This window comes from Microcebus murinus, chromosome 12 (assembly GCF_040939455.1).
Source record: "Microcebus murinus isolate Inina chromosome 12, M.murinus_Inina_mat1.0, whole genome shotgun sequence".
In the NCBI taxonomy this organism is placed as follows: domain Eukaryota; kingdom Metazoa; phylum Chordata; class Mammalia; order Primates; family Cheirogaleidae; genus Microcebus; species Microcebus murinus.
Window position 1 is genome coordinate 34,356,513 of NC_134115.1, and position 20,379 is coordinate 34,376,891.

Sequence of the window (20,379 nt, forward strand, 5' to 3'; positions counted from 1 at the left end):
CTGCCTCCCTGTAGAATTAGTACATACTCCTCTGCACCATCTAAACTGTGGACTTGGTTATATGACTTGCTCTGGCCAAGAGATGGTGAGCAGGAATGACATGACCCTCAATCAAGCAGACTTTTAAAAGCCATTACATCATTCACACTTATCTTTTACTTTGGCCATGAGGTCAATACATCCCTGATGGGGGCTTCTCCTTCAGCCTGGATCCCAGAATGAATAAGACACATGGAACATAATAACCACGTCATTCAGAACCAAAAATGTGACATGAGAAAGAAATGAGCCCGTTCTGTTGTAAACCCCTGAGAATTAGGGGTTGTTACAACACAACTTAGCAATCCATTGATGTAAACAGATCAAGTAATTGTTATTTCTGGCCGGGCGCGGTGACTCATGCCTGTAATCCTAGCATTCTGGGAGGCCGAGGTGGGCGGATTGCTCGAGGTCAGGAGTTCGAAACCAACCTGAGCAAGAGTGAGACCCCCGTCTCTATTATAAATAGAAAGAAATTAATTGGCCAACTAACATATAGAGAAATAATTAGCTGGGCATGGTGGCGCATGCCTGTAGTCCCAGCTACTCGGGAGGCTGAGGCAGCAGGATTGCTTGAGCCCAGGAGTTTGAGGTTGCTGTGAGCTAGGCTGATGCCACAGCACTCACTCTAGCCTGAGCAACAACTCGAGACTCTGTCTCAAAAAAAAAAAAAAAAAAGTAATTGTTATTTCAGGGAATCTAAGAATATTGCTTTTATAACCTTACAGATTATCAAACACCATCCAACATTTTAAAAAAATGTTCTATAGTATGTCAGGGGTCAGGCAGCGGGGACTAGAGAAATAAGACACACAGGAGATCCAGATACTGGAGTTAATCAGACACAGATTTTAAAGCAATTATGATTACTATGTTTTAAAAACACAAATGAGGATATCAAGAATTTCACCAGATAAGTGCAATCTATTTTTTAAAAAAGTCAAATGGAAATCCTAGAACTGAAAAACATCAGACTTTACATTGAAAATGTTAATAAATGGGTTTAATACAAGATTAAACACAGCAGAAAAAAAGGATTATAGATCAATAGAATTAAAGCACTGAAAAAAAAAAGGACAGAAAATACAAAAATGTGTTTAAGAGACATGTGATATATAGTGAAAAGTCTAACATGAGTAATTGGAGTCCTAGAGAAGGAACAGGAGATAGAATGGAGCAGAAGCAATGTTTAAAGATGTTATGGCCAAGAATTTTTCAAAGCTCACAGACAACATCAAACCATGAACTCAAAAAGCTCTACAAACCCCATACAGGGTAAATATAAAGAAAAAACTAGCACCAAGATCTTTGCTTTTGAATACCATTACTCACTAAAAGGAACCAAGTCTCTTTAAGGAAATGGCTGATTCCAGGTCTGGGACTAGAAAAATACAAGGTAAGTTGAAATATCGTGTTCCAGAAAGTAAGAAAGTGCTCAGAGACATGTCAAAAGGACTCTGGCACCAGTTTGAAGGGCATCCCACTGATCTAAACTGAAACAATTCATACAATGCAATAAATAATGATAGTAACAGAATATATACTACATAGAATAAAATGAAAATATATAAAATACTGAAATACACAAAAAAAGAAAAATGAAAAGCCTTCCTTCTAGCAGAATTCCAACTATTAACTATAGACAGAATGATAGAGCTAGAAATTCAGCATCTGTCAAACATTACAATAAAAATGATTTAGGGTAAGAATCATCAATGATTGCCTAACTAGGATCAAAGTTTGACAAGAAAGAGTATATTTACATAGTCTCAAAGTACCTAGTGCAAAGGAGAAAATAGTAAACTGCACAAAGGGAAAAATAGTTAAAAAAATATATATCTGGCAAATAACTTTTATTTAATGGATTAATTCAAATGATGAAAAGTTAGTATCAATAATGAGACAAATAGATATTATATGCCTCCTGATGTGATGCACTAAGGACACAGAAACAATACAAAAAGCAAAACTGATGATGGAAAAATATATAGATAAGACTATGTCATATTAAAATGCTATTAGAATATTAATATAATTAGACATCAACAATTAAAATTATACTCTTAAAATATTATTAAAACCATATTGAAAAACAGGTAAAACTAAACTATAAATACAATGATTATCTTAAAAATCAGCAGTAGTTCCTCTCAGAAAGGAAAGAGTTGTATTTGAGAAGAAACATGTGAAAAACTTCTGGAGGGTATGGCAAGAGTCTACCCTCTTTCATGAGATTGGGTTAGAAGGGTTTTCACCTTAAAATAACAAGTTTTATTATACTTTTTTTGATATGTATGCTATATAATGATTGTGATACATTATTATTTAATAATACATGATAAATGCTATGTTTGATGCTGGATAGAAACTCAGATGAAAAAGACAAAACGAAAACATCTAGGATGTCAACGGAACAATTAGGGAAATCTGAATATACATTGTTTATTAGATCATAGTTTTATATCAATGTTATATATTTCTTGAGTTTGATAAATGTACTGTTTATTTCTTTTATTTATTTTTTTTTTTTTTGAGACAATGTCTTGCTCTGTTGCCTGGGCTACAGTGCCGTAGCATTAGGCTAGCTCACAGCAACTTCAAACTCCTGGGCTCAAGCAATCCTCCTGCCTCAGCCTCCTGAGTAGCCGGGACTACAGGCATAGGCCACTATGCCTGGCTAATTTTTTCTATGTATTTTTGTCCAGCTAATTTCTTTCTATTTTTAGTAGAGATGAGGTCTTACTCTTGCTCAGGCTGGTCTTAAACTCCTGACCTCGAGCGATCCTCCCACCTCAGCCTCCCAGAGTGCTAGGATTACAGGTGTGAGCCAGCACACTCGGCCGATAAATGTACTGTTATAGAGGAGCATATCTCTGTTCTTTATCTACTTAAATGATTATACTGAGATTATTTATTGATGTGATTTTTCTCTTTTATTCTGGTGATGTGTGAATTACATAGATTGATTTTCAAATATTAAACCATCTTGTTGCTCAACTTGGTTGGAAAGTATTTAATCTTCTGTGTGTCTCTGTCTGCGTGTGTTGGATTCAGTTTCCTAATACTCTATTTAGGATTTTTCCATCTAAGTTTGGTATTATCTATGACAATTAACTACTGAAGCTGAACATATGCACAGCTATGACTCAGCAATTCCACTCAGAAATCTGCACACACATACATGTGTACCAAAAGACATCTATGAGAATGTTCACAGCAGCACTATTCATAGAACAAAAACCTAGGGGCAACCTAACATCACCAGTAGAAAGGATAAATTATACAATGGAATGTTATTCAGCAATGAAAAAGAATGAACTACTGCTAAACACAACACAGATGAGTCTCACAGACATAAAGCTGAGTGAAAAAAGCCATACACAAAAGAAAACATGTGTATGATTCAATTTATATAAAGTTCAAATACAGGCAAAAATTAAGTCTACCAAGATATAATTTAGTACAGTGCTAACCTTTTAGGGGAAGAATAACTGGAAGGGCCACGAAAGACGCTTCTGGGTACTGCTCACATCCTCTACCTTGATCTAGGTGGTGGTTACATGATTATATTCCATTTATTAAAATCTATTAAGCTGAACATTAAGTGCTGTGCACTTGCATTACAATAAAAGATTAAATAAAGATACCTAAAGATAATATTTAAAATTGCTTTTATGCATTATATCACAAGAAATACTTGAGAAAAATATAAAACACATTACTGGGAAAGGGATCTATAGCTTTAAATATCTGCTACCTGGCCTTTACCCTTACAGATTGCACCGCTGCAGGGGAGATCATCAGAAGAAGCCTACAGGTTGTGAAAAGGTCTTATTGGTATATAAAGGGCAGCTGGGGAGACGGATCAGCTCCTGAGTAAGATACTCTCCACGATATAAACACAGCAAAGGGAGCCCGTTAGATGAGAGACTGCAGACATAAAAATTTTACTCCATGATTATTAATCGAGCAGGCAATAATAATAATTACAATTTTACAGATGAAGAACTGATGTTTGGAGTGGCTACATGACTTGTCCAAAGCTCCACGTGTATTGCTACAGCTGAGGTTTTGAGGTTTGATCTTAATCACCACCCTATCTTACCTCCCCCAGAAAGCTTTTATCTTACTTATCTTATAGAGAGAGGTGGCTGACAGATTTGGAAACATTTTCAATTTGCATTCTTTCTCCTGCCATCATCTAAATTCTATGATGCTTCCAGTTTCTTGTATGTTCATTTCTTCTTCTTTTCTTTCCCTCAACCTACCTCAGAGGCAATTCACTTCTTAAAGAATAAGCTTCATCTTTCTTAATGCAAAGGACACGGGCATGTGTAATGTTGAGGGGAGGCAGATGCCAGTGCCAAAAGCCATCCAGGAAAAGCAGACCCAACTTAGCAGACCCACAGCATCATTCCTGCTGCTCTACTTCCTTCCATCTTTAGTTGGTGGCATCAACACACGGAAGAAACAAAAAAGCAGGAATAAAGAAGACTGAGGAGGAGTGGTGAATATTATTATAGAAGCCAAGTAAGATAGGCCTGAAGACTGGCCAATGAATTTGCAAATGTGACGTTTACAAGAGCAGTTGAGGTGGAGTGGAGAGGCTAAAGCTGTCCTGAACAGGTTCAAGAATAGAAACAAAGGCATTCAAGATATTGCTGTAGTACAGACCATTCTTTTGAGAAATTTTTCAGTAGAGGGTCACAGAAATAAGGCATTAGTTGGGGGTGGGGGTAAAAGTGGTTTTCTTTAAGATAGGAGAAAAGGCATATTTGTGTGCTGATGGAATGATGCCAAAGAGAAGGAAAACAAATGATGGAAGAGATAAAAAAAAAAAAAAAAGATTTAAGTCACCATTTATATAACCACTCATGGATGCTGAAGATATTTTCAATTTACTCTTATGAAAAAAGCTAAGATGACTATACATTACTTAGATCAACGTATCAATGTCAACTATTTCTACAGGATAAATTCCCAGAAATAGGCCTGCTAAACTGAAGGGCCTGCACATTTTAAAAGTAATACATACTGCCAAAATGCATCGATCTACATTTCCACCAACAGTATATGGAAACGCCTGTTTGTCTATACTCAATCGGCACCAGTCATTATCATTTTACTTACCTTTTGCCAAACTAATATAAAAAGTTCTTTCTGTTATATGAATTTGTATTTCTTCCCGAATAAAACTTAATTGTTTAGTTTGGCAGTTTCTTTTAAAGTTATGCATAAATTTACCATATGTCCCAGGAATTCCATTCCTAGGTATCTACCCAAAAGAAATGAAAATATATGTTCACACAAAGACTTACACATCAACGCTCACAGCAGCATTACTCATAAAAGTTTAAAAGCAGAAATAATCCAAATTGGATTTGGATTTGTTTATCCAATTTGGATAAACAAAATGTGGTATATCTATACAATGGGTTTATTCAGCCATTATGAAAAATGAAGTATGGCTACATGCTACAACATGAGTGAACCTTGTGAAAGCTATCAGAAGCAAAATAGAGTCAATTGTGTTAAAACCCCTGACAAAAAGAGCCAGGGAAGGCCACGAAGGTCTGTAATCCTCTTCATTTTTCCTTTAAAAACCTTAGTCTCTCTTTTCTACCCTACATACATATATAGTTTACTATGGCTCATGTATTGCCATTGCAATGCCCATTCTGAAATAAATACCATTTTCTTCTACATTCTCTCTCTATCTCAGACAACCTCAAATACATTATGCTAAGGAAAATAATAAGCCAGACACAAAAGACCCCATATTGTATGAATTTGCATATTCTAAATATTTCTTCTATTTATTTATATGAAATGTCTAGAATAGGCAAATCTATAAAGACAGAAAGTAGACAGGTGGTTGCCTGGAGTTGGGGCAAAATGGGAGTGACTGCTAATAAGTACAGGGTTTTCTTCTCGTGGCAATAAAAAATGTTCTAAAATTGATTATGATGATGATTGCACAACTCTATGAAGATGCCTAAAAAGACACTAAATTTTACATTTTAAATTAATTGTAGGATATGTGAATTATATCTCAATCAAGCTTAACCAAAAAAATAAGAATTCATTCTAAAGAAGTTTCTAAAATGATAGAATATGATCCCATTTTTGTAAGGAATATATACACATATTAATATATATACAGATATATGTTAACATAGATATTAACATATACACTTAGAAAAAAATTGCAGAAGTGTACAGACTAACCCATAACACTGATTTGCTCTGGATAGGAGGATTATGGATATTTTCACAAGAGAAAAGATTCTGTCACTCTTTTACTTATGGGTTTTCTTGCATTCAAGGTAGGCAGTTATCTGAATTTTTACAAAGACTACATATTACTGGCTTAATCTGTTTAAATTTTTAAAGGATGGATCTTATAGCACACCTTTAAAATGATTAAATAAGGCCTCTCTGACTCATGAAATGAAATTACTGGTCTGATAAATGAAGTAATTCTTTCTGCTCTCCTTAAAAATTAGGTAGTAATGATTATTATAGTCACTAAAAACTCCCCAAATGAATGTCTCTCTCTAAAAAGAGATAACAATGGCATTCTAGAGAGTACAAACTATTTTAACCAAAAAGTTTCCAGGACAGGATAAGTAATACTGCACAGAAAAAGTGGGCCTGAAGGACTTCTTGAATAATACCCCAAAGAATGGCAACCAAAGCAAAATTGGACAAATGGAATCATGTCAAGCTAAAAATCTTCTGCACAGCAAAGGAAGTAATCAACAAAGGGAAGAGACAAGCCACAGAATGGGAGAAAATATTTGCAAACTACACATCTGACAAGAGATTAATAACTAGAAAATATAAGGAGTTCCAACAACTCGATAGGAGAAAATCAAATAATCCAATTAAAAATGGGCAAAGGATCTGAATAGACATTTCTCAAAAGAAGACATACAAGTGGCCGACAGGCGTATGAAAAAATGCTCATCATTAGTCATCAGAGAAATGCAAATCAAAACTACAATGAGATATAATCTCACCCCAGTTAAAATGGCTTTTATCAAAAAGACAGGCAATAACAAATTCCGGATGAGGATGTAGAAAAGGGGGAACTTTTCCCCGTACACTGTTGGGGAAATGTAAATTAGTGCAACCACTATGGAGAACAGTATGGAGGTTCCTCAAAAAACTAAAAATAAAACTACCATATACCCAGCAATCCCACTGCTGGGTATATATCCAAAGGAGGGGAATTTAGTATGTGAAAAATATATCTGCACTCCCATGTTCATTACAACACTATTATAGTAGCCAAGATTTGGAATCAACCTAATGAATGGATGAATGGATAAAGAAGCTGTGGTACATATACACAATGGAACATTATATAGCCGCAAAAAAAGAATGAAATCCTTCAAATAGCTGGGCTTCAAAAGAATAAAAGAAAATAGGAAAAAAAAAAAATGAATGAAATCCTACCATTTGCAACAACATAGATGGAACTGGAGAACACTATGTTAAGTGAAATAAGCCAAGCACAGAAAGACAAATCTTGCATGCTTTCATTCATATGTGGGAGCTAAATATTCAAAAACAATTGATCTCATGGAGACAGAGAGTAGAATGATGGCTACAAGAAGCTGGGAAGGGAGCAGGGAGGGAGAGAAAAAGTGGGGATGGTTAATAGGTACAAAAATAGTTAGACAGACAGAATAAACAATATTTGATAGCAAAACAAAGTGAGTATAATCAACAAGTTAGGGTATACTTCAAAATAACTAAAAGAGTAGAAGTGGAATTTTCCTAACATGAAGAAATAATAAATGCCTCAGGTGATGGATATCCCAATTACCCTGATTTGATTAATTCACATTGTATGCATGTATCAAAACATTACACATACCCTATAAACATATATATTATATATCCATAATAATTAAAAATTTTTAAAAAACAAAAATAAATAAAGAAAAAAGAAAAAGCAGGTCTGTTAAAAAAAAAGTTGAGGAAGCATGATCTGGTATACATTCTCAAGCACAACTTCAAATCCAAAGTCTTTATCCTCTTTTAGTCAAACATGGAAACAACATTAATTAGACAAGGTCTGGTTCTGTTGCCCTGGCTAGAGTGAAGTGGTGGGATCACAGATCACTGCAGCCTCCAACTCCTGGGCTCAAGCAACACTCCTGCCTCAGCCTCCCCCAGTAGCTAGACTACAAAGTGTGTGCCACCACTCACTAATATTTTTTTGTAGAGATGGGGTCTCACTATGTTGCCCAGGCTGGCTAACTAGCTTTTTGAAAGCCATGCCCACAAGATAACTTATCTTTAGTAGGCAGAGGCATCAGAGTGAGAGATACCAGGAAAATCACTGGAACGTCAGAAAACACCCAGAAAGCTTTTGGGTATGCAGTTTAGACACAACAATAAGCTCCAAAACCTAGAGGAAAAAATCATGTAAAAATTCAGAGGCAGGAGGTAGACAGTCTTTCCACATCTTTTACAGGATACCCTTCCAGAAAAAAATTAACTTTGAAATATAGGGATTTTATTTTAGAATGAGTGAAACATTTAAATTATACATATACTGCTAATGAATCATGTTTTTTGCTTCATTATTAGTCATATGCATTACAAAAGTTTAAACAATAAAGAAGACTATAAAGAGTATGAGTAATGCAGTAATAACAGTCAATTCTGGTCTAAATTCATGAAGCAATGGAAATCTCAAACTGTTTTTTCACATTTAGCCTATTCTCCACTACAGTCACACCCACCCTAGTTCTACCAGTGAATACCCACCATCTAGCTGTGACCATTATTAATGGTTTATAGCCTTCTACGGCATCACGCAGCTGTAGAATTTTTTACCTAAAACTATATACATTTACTGAAAAGACTAAGGACTTTGGACTAGTCAGCCTAGCAAAAGTAAGTGCTTAAAAAATGTAAATAAGTAAAGTCCGGAGGGGAAGGAGGGAAGGCAACACACGTAACCTAAACATTTGTACCCCCATAATATGCTGAAAGAAATTAAAAAAAAGAAAAAGAAAAAAAAGTCACACTGTATCTAGTAAAATACTGAAAATTGAAAAAAAAATGTAAATAAGTAAACGAACTGAATAGCCTTAGGAAAGTATGTTCTAACCGCTTGGACTACAGATATGTAAAATATATCAGTATATGTGCATAAAATATGTATACATTGATATATATGCTCATAGAAAAAATCCAGGAAAGGTAAAGACTAAATCATAAGACTGGTTTTCCTCTGTGTAGTAGAGTATAGGGACAAAATGCCGTGCTAATAAATTAAAAGCATAGGTATGAAGGGACTTAACAGATAGCACACTTTCAACAGGGAAAATATACAGACACACTCCTAGCTATGTGGAACTCTTGAGATTTTCACAATAGGAAAGAAAGACCCATTGTCCTGTTTGCTTACAGAATTTTGTATTCCTACTTCTTGACCTATGGTTGTTATATGTGTTCCTCCTATCCTTAGTGACATTCAAGAAATAGAGGGAAATGGATAATAGTGTAGCATCTACTTACTCCTGTAGATTTTAGACCCCAGCTTCTTCTCATCAGCTAGATGAAGTGTTAATAGTACAGTAGAAAGGTTTGAGAGTTGGAAAGTAGAACCTTGCTGCTTCTAACCTCATGACCGTAAGACTCTCAAAGGTTTAACTGAAGTAAAATATACATCCATTTTGAAGGGTAAAAGTTTAAAATAAGTTCAATGAAGAATATTAAAATAGGGTATTATTTAGGTTGTGAAAACATATTTACCACTTAACATAGCTTTGTAACTTAAACAACACCAGGTCTTAAAAGGGTGCTACAAAACAAGTTTCCATATTACCTTACTCACTTTTCCCTAGCCCATCTCACCCAATGCCCTACTCAATACTAAAACATCTAGAAAATGCTACATCTCTAGATAAGATACATCACCCAAATTTCCAACAGGAAAAGAAAATGGCACAGAACTCTCAACATCAAATTTTAGTACACCCTAACTGAACAAATCTGTGAGCTTTGAATTCTATTAAAGAATTCAAAGAATTCTATTAAAGATGGCAAATAAATTGATACTCATCAACTTTATCTTGCTATCCTTAGAAAAGTTTAATCATAAAATTAAAAGCATTTCTCTAGCTGATTAAATATTACTGAATTTTTTGACTTTCAATTAATTCAATGATAAATTTAAACCTCTAAAGTACAGGTAAATGTTCTCATTTTAATTCATGAAATGATTAACATTTAAAATTATTTATATATCCATATTAAAAGAAAGTTCACCAGCTATATGACAATCTGATTAATGGTTAAGAACAAAGGCTCTGAACCTGGACCATCTAGGTTCAAATCCCACTCTGCCATTAACCAACTATGAAACCCTGGGCAGGTTATAATCTCTTCTGCCTCAGTTTTATCTCTAAAATGGAAGTAATAATGGTATTTATTCCTCATGTTGTTTTGAAGAGTAAATGACTTAATATGCTAAAATGCTTAGAGCATGTGACATATGATCAGCACTATATAATAGATGCTATTAATATTATCTTACTATTACATTATTATAAAATAAAAAATTTTAACAAAGACAAGCTAACACTAGCTCAAGCTTTAAAAAGAATGCTCAGGCCGGGCACAGTGGCTCACGCCTGTAATCCTAGCACTCTGGAAGGCCGAGGAGGGAAGACTGCTTGAGCTCAGGAGTTCGAGACCAGTCTGAGCAAGAGCAAGACCCCATATCTCTACTAAAAATAGAAAGAAATTAATTGGCCAACTAAAAATATACAGAAAAAATTAGCCGGGCATGGTAGCACATGCCTATAGTCCCCCAGCTACTCGGGAGGCTGAGGTAGCAAGATTGCTTGAGCCCAGGAGTTTGAAGTTGCTGTGAGCTAGGCTGACACCATGGCACTCTAGCCCAGGCAACAGAGTGAGACTCTGTCTCAAAAAAAAGAATGCTCATTCAAGAGATGGGTCATTAAAGAAATTACTTAAATTCAAAAACTTTCCTCATTTATAAAAAACTAGAATGGTGTTTTTCAGAGTTTTTTGCAAGGGTACTTGGAGTGGATTTGCACCCAAGCAGCAGCTAGAGTTGTCACAGTTCCATCTTCAGCTTCACGATGCTTCCCTTGGCCAAAAACACACTAAGCCGTCTCCAAGTTTGAAACATGCAGCAAACAATGGCAAGGCAGAGCCACCAGAAACGAACACCTGATTTTCATGACAAATATGGTAACGCTGTATTAGCTACTGGAGCCCCTTTCTGTACTGCTGTATGGACATATGTGGCAACACACATTGGAATACAATGGAACCTGTCCCCTGTTGGCAGAGTCACCCCAAAGGAATGGAGAGAGGAGTAATCATCCCAGCTGATGTAATACTGAATTGTTTAAAAACCAACTCATAATTGATGCCAAGTAAAATCACTGTGTACCCATTAAAATATGGCATTACTGAAGAAATAAAGTACATCTGAAACCTTTAAAAAAAAACAAAACTAGAATGGCATTAAAACATATAATGCACAGCCTCACATACCTGTTTGGAATACAAGTTCTTTCCCTCCTACACCCGCTGCCTCCAAGTTAATAAATGCACGAATCAAGCTGGCCCAGGGGTGCTGAGTAATAAAACCATGACTGGCCTTAATGAGAAGGAAAGGAAATAAACATTAGTTAAACAATCTTAAGTTATCAAAGTCTTTATTTTGCTTATTTTAAGGACAGAAAGGCTATCTTGATGAGGTGAGAAAGATGAAAACAAAATAATCATCTTTCAAAGGCAGTATCTAAAGACATTTTCTGCTTCTCTTTCTATGCATAATGGGTGTGCACATTATGGGTATGGAAAGTTACCATTCACAGAAGGCAGCATGATTACCATGAGTGGTGCCAAACAATGTCCTTGGTAAGTGCAAAAGAAAGGGCAAGGAGAAAGGGAGAAGAGAAGAGACGATCCATGTGGCTGGCATTCACGCTGTGTGTCTGCCTCAAAACATCTCTGAAACTCCAATGTCAAAGAAAACCTGAGGAAAGTAACCATGCCATCAAAGAGCCCTTTTATAAATCAAACATTGCCAAGATGATCTGCTCTGAGTTGAGTTTTCCAAATATTGAACATATCTACATAAATGGTTGTGAAATTTTTTTTTTTTTTTGAGACAAAGTCTCGCTTTGTTGCCCAGGCTAGAGTGAGTGCCGTGGCATCAGCCTAGCTCACAGCAACCTCAAACTCCTGGGCTTAAGCAATCCTGCTGCCTCAGCCTCCCGAGTAGGTGGGACTACAGGCATGTGCCACCATGCCCAGCTAATTTTTTCTATATATATTAGTTGGCCAATTAATTTCTTTCTATTTTTAGTAGAGATGGGGTCTCGCTCTTGCTGAGGCTGGTTTTGAACTCCTGACCTCGAGCAATCCGCCCACCTCGGCCTCCCAGAGTGCTAGGATTACAGGCGTGAGCCATCACGCCCGGCCTGGTTGTGAATTTTTTAAAGGCCTGCCTAGTACAGTATTTCTTTCATGTATCATTTTATGACACTGCTCACATGAATAACAAAAATGCATCAGTTTTAGCTATTACTATCGTCATCATTATGCGAGCCTAGTATTTAAAACAGTAAAATCTCACTTGCAAGACATTTTCCTCAGCACCATTAAAGAGAAACACGATGGCATGATGTAAGGCTTCTGAAGATGTTGACAAGACGCGAAGGACTTCCAGCATCACTGAACAGCTAACTGCATCATCACTGGCACCTTCAAATCAGAAAAACAGATTTGCTTCTCAGATTTTAAAACCTTTACAGTATAAACCATTATGGTTAGAAATGGTGTTTTCTCCCCTTACCAGAAGCCTAACTCTGCCTGATGACACCCACTGGCAGTAGCTCCATGAGGGAAGGGATCTCTGGTTTACTCACTGACTTTCAATCCCTGGAACCATGCCTGGCCCACAACAATCAATTAGTATCTACTGACTAAATCAACCAGATGGTACCTAAAATCATACTGAAAACTGGCATTCTCACCAACCCAAGGAGATTTTCCATTCTTTATCTATATTCCACATCCTCTGTATTGGTCTCACTTCTAGTGCTCACAGCTCACTCCATCATCTCCCACTGCCACCCACTCCTTTCCTGCTTGTTTTCCTGCCAATATCATAAAAACTAAAGATCATTCGAGGGGTCAGTTTGGATGGTGTTAACATTTTTTTAAGGTTTCTCCAAAGAGATGATGTGATGGAAAAGTACAAAGAAGTCACCTAATCTAGTAAAACACAGGAAAGGACACTAAGCACCTGAGTAGTATCCTTGGTCCCAGCACTGATAAAGTAGAAAACTTAGTCAAATCTCTTAATGGTCTTCTTGATTCAGAAACTTTATATGTTAATTAAAAGTAACTATAAAGATGACTTTAGTGCCTTGCTTTTTTAAAGCACTGAAAGAGGCAGGTAAATGAACTTGACTGGATATTTGATGATACCAAGGAATTACAGTCAGGTTTTTTTGGCGAGGCAATTCTTGGTATTATGACTGTATCAAAAAGGGTCCTTATCTTTCAGCAATTTAAACTGAAATACTTCAGGGGAACTGATATAGCTAAGATCTACTTCAAAATAATCAAGGAGTTGGGGGGAGCAGTAGAAGTAGGAAGGAAATAAGATAGCATTGTTGAAGCTGGGTGACAGGTACACTGGGGTTCACTAACTAAACAATTCTAGTTTTGTATATGTTTGAAATTTTCCATAATAAAACATTTAATGAGTAATCAAAGTAAATAGGCACTATAATAACCTAGGCAATAACATTTCTGGTTTTTTATGCACTGGGAGGCAGGGTGCTAAAGAGTTTAGTGTGGATTTTAGAGCAAGAAAGAGCTGGAAGTAAATTTTAGCTCCTTGGCTTTACTCCACTATTTTCTGGTCTAGAGAGCAGGCTAATGATACCTTACAGGTTTGTTTTGAGAATTACACAAGATAATGCACAGCACCTGACACCTGGCAAGCAATAAACGTTAGCTCTTCCTTCTCTTTGCAAACTTAGGAAGCCTCTGTAGCCGGGGAAAACGCTTGTTTGGGTTCTGTTAAATTTCAGAACCAATTCCTACTCAAGAAGAAACTACTTATTAACTATACTTGTCTCAGTGGTGATTATTGGATTGTATTTTAATCAAAGTGAAACCAAGTAATATTTATCTAATTACTATCAAGTAGGAAGTATATGTTACTATAGTATATAGTGCTACCTTTCAGGAATCAAATGAAATAAACTTTTTTACTTTGAGACTGTTACTTTAAAATAAAAAGCAAACCATAAAATTTTTCTTTATTGAAAGTAAGAGAAAAAGAAATTGAAAGGTATGTATCTATGTAGAGTTGCTTAAAAAGTTAAACTGTCCATTTATCTTCTCGTTCTTTAAATGGTATGTTGTCTTAGAAGAGAAATAAAGACAGGTCAAATATCTCTAAGAAAGTGAAGGAAAGTAAGAACACAGTATCTGCAAGGGCTGGGTGATTAACCAACATCCCTTTCCGTTTAGAATTAACCTTGAAATTGAAGCCACCCTCAAAATAACTTAATGTCTCTTCTAACAACGACCTGGAACTACACATCAGACTCAAGATAATTAAGGGCTTTATGTGGATAACATTACCACTAATTGGTATCAGTTCCTGAGTCCCAGATACTCTAAGAATTAAAAAAAAACAACAACAAAAAACCCATGCTTCAATTAGTCCAACCACTAATATATTTGATGAATGTGTAAAACACTATTTTTAACAACTTATTATTGACAGAAATTTCCTTGAGATTGCTGGTATGGATATTATCATAAAATTTTAGTTAAAAATGGATTCTAATGGCTCATAAAAATGCCATCCTTTAAGTATTAGACTCCATGTATGCAAATTGTAATATATGGCACCTACGTTTGTGAAGGGTAGCAGTATGTGCCACCCCAAAATATCCCACTTTGGCATAAGGATTATTTTGAGCTGAAAGCAACTGAGAAGTAGATATTGAACAAAAAAAAAAATCCCTCTGCTCTCCCCCATTTGCCTATAAGCAGGGCATAAATTTACAAAGGTGTCCCACCTCCCCTCTCTACCAAAAAGGTTGATCACCAAAGACTTTATATTTTTGTCAACCTGGTAACAGCACCAGAGGAATCTACATAACAAACTTTAATAACCTTTATCTACCATTTATTTGCCTTCCTACAATTTGCCACCTCTAAAGACTCAAGGTCCTTTTCCTTTGTCTTGTCACTTCACCAAAAACATACTGTTCTTTGTTAAAGATGCCAGATTTCTAACCCAACTCTTTGAGATTTACTCATTTTCCCTGGGTATCTCCCATGTATACACGAGGTATACATGTTAATAAACTTCTGTTTGTTTTTCTCTTGTTAACCTGTCTTTTGTTACAAGGGTCCATCTCAGCTAAAAACTACAAAGGGTTAAGGGAAAACTATTTTTCTTTCCCTATATTTGTTTCTGATTCTTGTACATACATCTTTCTTATATAATGTTCTTAAGCACCATGATGTTTATTTGCCCACTCCTAAAATTTAAACATCATAATTGTGGGCATAGGGCGACACTTATGACTGCTTTGACATGAACATAAGACCACTGGTTTCCCCAGCACACACAAAGGTATTTCTGCCTTTACATAACAAATGTGTGTATACTGATTTTTTTATAAAGCAAATTACATTCTAAATGCAGTAACTCTACATGTTCATATTGAGTCTGCTATAAGTTTAAGCAATCCAGAAGTATTAATACTCAATAACAGTTAATAGCAAAAAAAAATTTCCATGCCAGGTGCTGTTCTTATGTTTGACTTATATTTAATCCTCCAAGCAAAGTATTATTATTTTCTCCATTTCACAAAGGAGAAACTGAGAAAAGAAGAGGTTAAGCAAGTTGCCAAAGGGAGCATTAATTACACTCTAATACTCTCCTTCCTTTCAAATGTAGCTGAAAGAACTGACTGGCCAGGAAACTCAGCATCTCATCCCAGTTGTCTCTGATCAGCAGTGATCAGCTAAATTTATCCGTGTGTCAAATGAGGGGGTTGAGCCAGCTGCCATCTCAGATCTTATCTACCACTAAAATGCTACGATACCATTGTAAAATGCTTTTCTATTCTTCACTTCTTATAATCTCTTTAACTACTGAAAAAATATTTCTGTGGAATATTGTAATAAATGGAAGTTCAATTTAAGGGATTCTCATTCATTTGACAAATATTTATTTGTCAGGCACTGTCATAACATCAAGTATTCTATTTTGCCAAAGTATTTTCAGAGCAAGATTTATGGATTATTTTAGGTACTCTAACAGTATGGCACCCTCCATGGACCAAAATTCTCACTTACAGGTCAACAGAAACTATTAGAGAAGATATCCTCCAAACCATGCATCGCTGAAGACAGGAACTGTCCTTGATCCAGTATCCCTAAAGCCTAGTACAACACCCAGCTGAGTAACACCTGAAGTGGCAGAACTCAACTCGAAGACATAGAGACACATGCAGTCTGGTAATACTGACAAGGCTGCTTCAGTCTACCAGAAACACTCCAAGTACTGTCATTGGGCTGCTGGTATTAATGTTAAAATAATAATAATAAAGCACTTAAGAGACTACTGAAAGATCAGATCCTTAACTAAATGATACAAGTCTAATTATCCCATCTTTCATCACAATAAAAAAAGGTTTGCCAAAAAACAATGGTCCCCACAATTGTCCAAGCAGCTTGAGGTTGTGTTAATAAACTTTCTGGACTGTGACTTCAAAATGACAAAAAAAAAAAAAAAAAAAAAAAATAGGAACATACCTGGTGAGTTTGCCACTGAGTCAAAATGACAGTTAGCCAGGATAGCATGCTGGGCTCCCTCTCTGGGTTCCAGCTTTACCACAACATTGGTGATGTTGTCATAGTAGCTTGTAAAACCTCCCAAAAAGTCAATGCTAAAAGAACCTGTAGGCCGTTGTACATCTACTGAAATCTTGTGACGGCTGTTGCTTTGCACTTCAATCAGTTTAATCTGTTCCAAAAGGTAGTGCACTGTCAGAATTTCATTTTCTGGACTTCCTGTAGTCCTGGGGCCAATAGATGTTATGTGTTCAAGATAATCCCTGGAAGCAACCAAAAGAATGATGACGACAAAGGTTTATAGGCTTAAAAATAACACTTAGCACAGAGCAAATGTCCTACTACACTCCCCTTCCTCCCCGCAAAAAGTTCTTTGATGTCTCATTTTAAAAGACTGCCTTTTATTATTTCAGACATGTTGTGAAAATCACTTGCAAAGTTCCATCATTTTATTTTGCCTCCCATGAGTTGATCCCTTGTTTTCTCTACTCACCACACTCTCAACTTCCCCTGTATTAAATCAATACAAAGGCTAAGAATTGTATTCAAACACTGTGTGACAGCCAAAGGCTAGGCAAGACAGAACATAACTTCATTGTGCTAACCCCCCATATTCCTGGGGTTATTAATTCTGGGTCACTACTTCTAGTAGTAGAAATCAATGCAAAGTCAATCAAGTCAAGGGGTTAAATAAGCAAAAGAAAAAATTTCTGATGATTAGGAATGGACCCAGCCCCCCTAGTAATTTAGGCCAAAACCAACTCTACCCCTAATGAAAACAAATTTCTTTTTTTGTCATTTAACTGCCTTCCAAGTGGAGAAAAGGGGCTGATAGGGGTGTCCCAGAAAGTCCTTAAGAAAATAAGCTTTCAGCACTTTGTGGTCAAAGAAAAAGTTTTTAAATACAGTGGCTGTCGAAAACTTCCTACTAGCTTATGATTTTATGAGCTTTCACACACTTGGGTTACAATACCTTTGACAATCACCTGTCCTAGCATACTTAAAGGTCTTTATTAAAAAAAAAAAAAAAAAGTCAAACCTTACAGTCACTAATCCGGAGGCCCAAAGACAAACTGCAGGGATCTAAGAACTTTTCAAACTTCATGCAAAATTTTGATTGAGCGGTGTTCCAAGGAGAGCCTCCACAGCTTACTAATTTGGGAATTGTGACCCTCAGAAAATTAGAATACTGCACTAGGCGCTTCCAGCGCCCCCCACCCCAAACCAATTTACAAAACGATTTAGGTACACAAATTTCACTCTCCATTTCATGTGGAAAAGCAGGAGCGCAAACCAAGGTAAAAATGGAAGTTGCCCCAGAAGAAGAGTGGACGACTTCTAACCAAGCATCTCCACACAGTGGGTGAAAAAGCATGCTCAATTCAACTAGCCACCCCTAAGCTGCACCACGAGTTTAACAAGGGGCCAGGCAAACGCCGAGTCCCAGCAATTCAGACCCTAGATAAGGACGTGCAAGGCCACCCCCGCCACGTGCAGCCCGGGAGGGGCCGGCGAGCCCCAGCTGTCCCGCAGGGGCGGGTGCACACAGGTGCGGTGCCCCGGCACCTGGGCAGGGGCCGCAAAGGGGCGCGCGGGCCATGCGAGGAGGGAGCGGCGGGTACCTGGCTTGGCGCGCGTCGAACTCCCCGTGGCGGCCAGTGGCCCCGCGCAGCACGAGCTGCTGCAGCGACAGCTGCACGAGCGTCCGCAGAGCGAGCAGGTAGAGCGCGAGCCCCAGCGCGGCGCGCGCCTCAGACAGCCCGGTCCCCGCGCCCCGGCTCGCGCCGCCGCTACCCCCCGGGCTCCTCTTCCGCGTCCTCGCGCCGCCCCTGCCGCCGCACGCATCCACCAGGGGCTCCTGCTCCGGGGCCTCCCTCTCCGGCGGCGGCGCGTCCGCGGGTCCCTCCCGACGCTCCCCTCCGACGCGGTGCCGCCTCACAGCAGCCGACTCGTAACCCCACTCCATGGCCACCAGCCTCAGCCGCCAGCCCAACCGCCCCAGCCCGCGACAGCCCCGGCAGCCGCCGCCGCCGCCGCCGCCGCAGCGCCTCCTAGTGAGCGGACGGAAACTGCAGAGGGCCAAACTTCTTCTGATTGGCCCGTTCCCGTCTCGTCGCGACCCGGTGCCTCTAGGCAGACCGCGGGGCTGGCACCGCGGCAGGACGGACCCAGGCTGGGCGCGGTGGGTGTGCCGTCTCCTGCAGGGCTTTCCCAGCCTGGTGTGGGATAGAGATTTCCAACTGGGAAGACACTCATAAACCTAGAAACGTGCAGCCCAAAACAGGAGAAAAGAGAGAGATCACTTTTGTAAAAAAATGCACGTGACTTTTGTGGTGCACCAGACAGATGAAAAATGCAATGGCCCAACTTTAGAAAGGAACATTAGAACAGGCGTTTTTAAAAAGTGGGCTCTTGGCAGTTACAATTAGAAATAGGACTACGCAGAGGAGGCCCAGCCTATTGCTTTCATATACATAATCTAATCAGATCGTAACCCTGTAAGATAACTAGCGATATTACTGTCTCCATTTAACAGATAAAGAAAAATAATAGCTATTATTTATTGAATACCTGCTATGAGCCAAGCACTGTCCTAAGCGCTTTAATACACTGTCTCATTTATTTCCCATACAAACCCTGAAAAGAAAGTGTTTATATTCCCATTTAATAGCTGAAGATCCTAGAGGTAACTGATGAAGAATTTAAATATAATTTCATGGGCTCCTAAAAACAGCATTCTGTTCCACTGCTACTATGGCTCTCTGGAACCAAAGGTTCAGAAAAGCTATTCTTCCCTCAACATCATCCGGGTGGTTAAAAAGCAGACCCTTGGTTTGAGTGCAGATCCTTGTGATTAGTCATCTTCCTCCTTTGCTGGTACAATGAGTCTCTCTGCTCTAAGGTTCTGTGTCCCCAGCAAGGATTTAGTGTAGAGACCAACTGGGAAAGCACACTGCGGGATTTTCACTTAGCACATATGTCAGATTTCATACAATGCCCTGTGAGTCTGCTCCTGCCTACCTTTCAGGCTCATCTGACACCAGGATGCTCATTTCTGGCTCTCCAGCCACACTGGCCTCTTTCAAAGATTTCCTGCACACCATCTTTTCTTTTACAATGGATCCTCTAACATGATGTGTGAATTACCTGGAATGTTCTTCCCTCCCCTCATTGCCTAGTTAACTCCTATTCATCCTGCAAATCTCGGTGCAAATGGCACTTCTTCAAGCAAGAGTCTCCTAACCTAATTAAGCCTGTTTCTCCTATTTGTAGGCTCTGGTAGCAACATGTATGCATGTGATTATTTACTATCTCCTTCATTAGACTATAAAGCTTGGTGAAAGCAGGAATCATGTCTGGTTTTGCTCACCATTTTATTACCAGCTCTTAACACATAGTATGTAGTCAATAAATATTTCTGGAATGAATAAATGAAGA

The 20,379-nt window shown here is 38.0% G+C and overlaps 1 protein-coding gene and 1 pseudogene across 1 annotated transcript in view; one reads left to right on the forward strand and one right to left on the reverse strand.

The window, feature by feature from the left end:
* The window catches only part of ERMP1 (endoplasmic reticulum metallopeptidase 1), a 49,728-nt gene extending 30,734 nt beyond the window's left edge, over window positions 1-18,994 (reverse strand). The window contains exons 1-4 of the mRNA XM_012738067.2: window positions 18,564-18,994; window positions 16,903-17,204; window positions 12,683-12,810; window positions 11,593-11,698 (exon numbers count right to left, since the gene is read on the reverse strand). Of these exons, the coding sequence (XP_012593521.1) occupies window positions 11,593-11,698; window positions 12,683-12,810; window positions 16,903-17,204; window positions 18,564-18,907 (880 nt within the window). The 5' untranslated portion in view covers window positions 18,908-18,994. The remainder of the gene's footprint in view (window positions 1-11,592; window positions 11,699-12,682; window positions 12,811-16,902; window positions 17,205-18,563) is intronic.
* On the forward strand, window positions 11,163-11,414 carry LOC109731162 (cytochrome c oxidase subunit 7B, mitochondrial pseudogene; annotated as a pseudogene).
* Window positions 18,995-20,379: the final 1,385 nt, after the last annotated feature.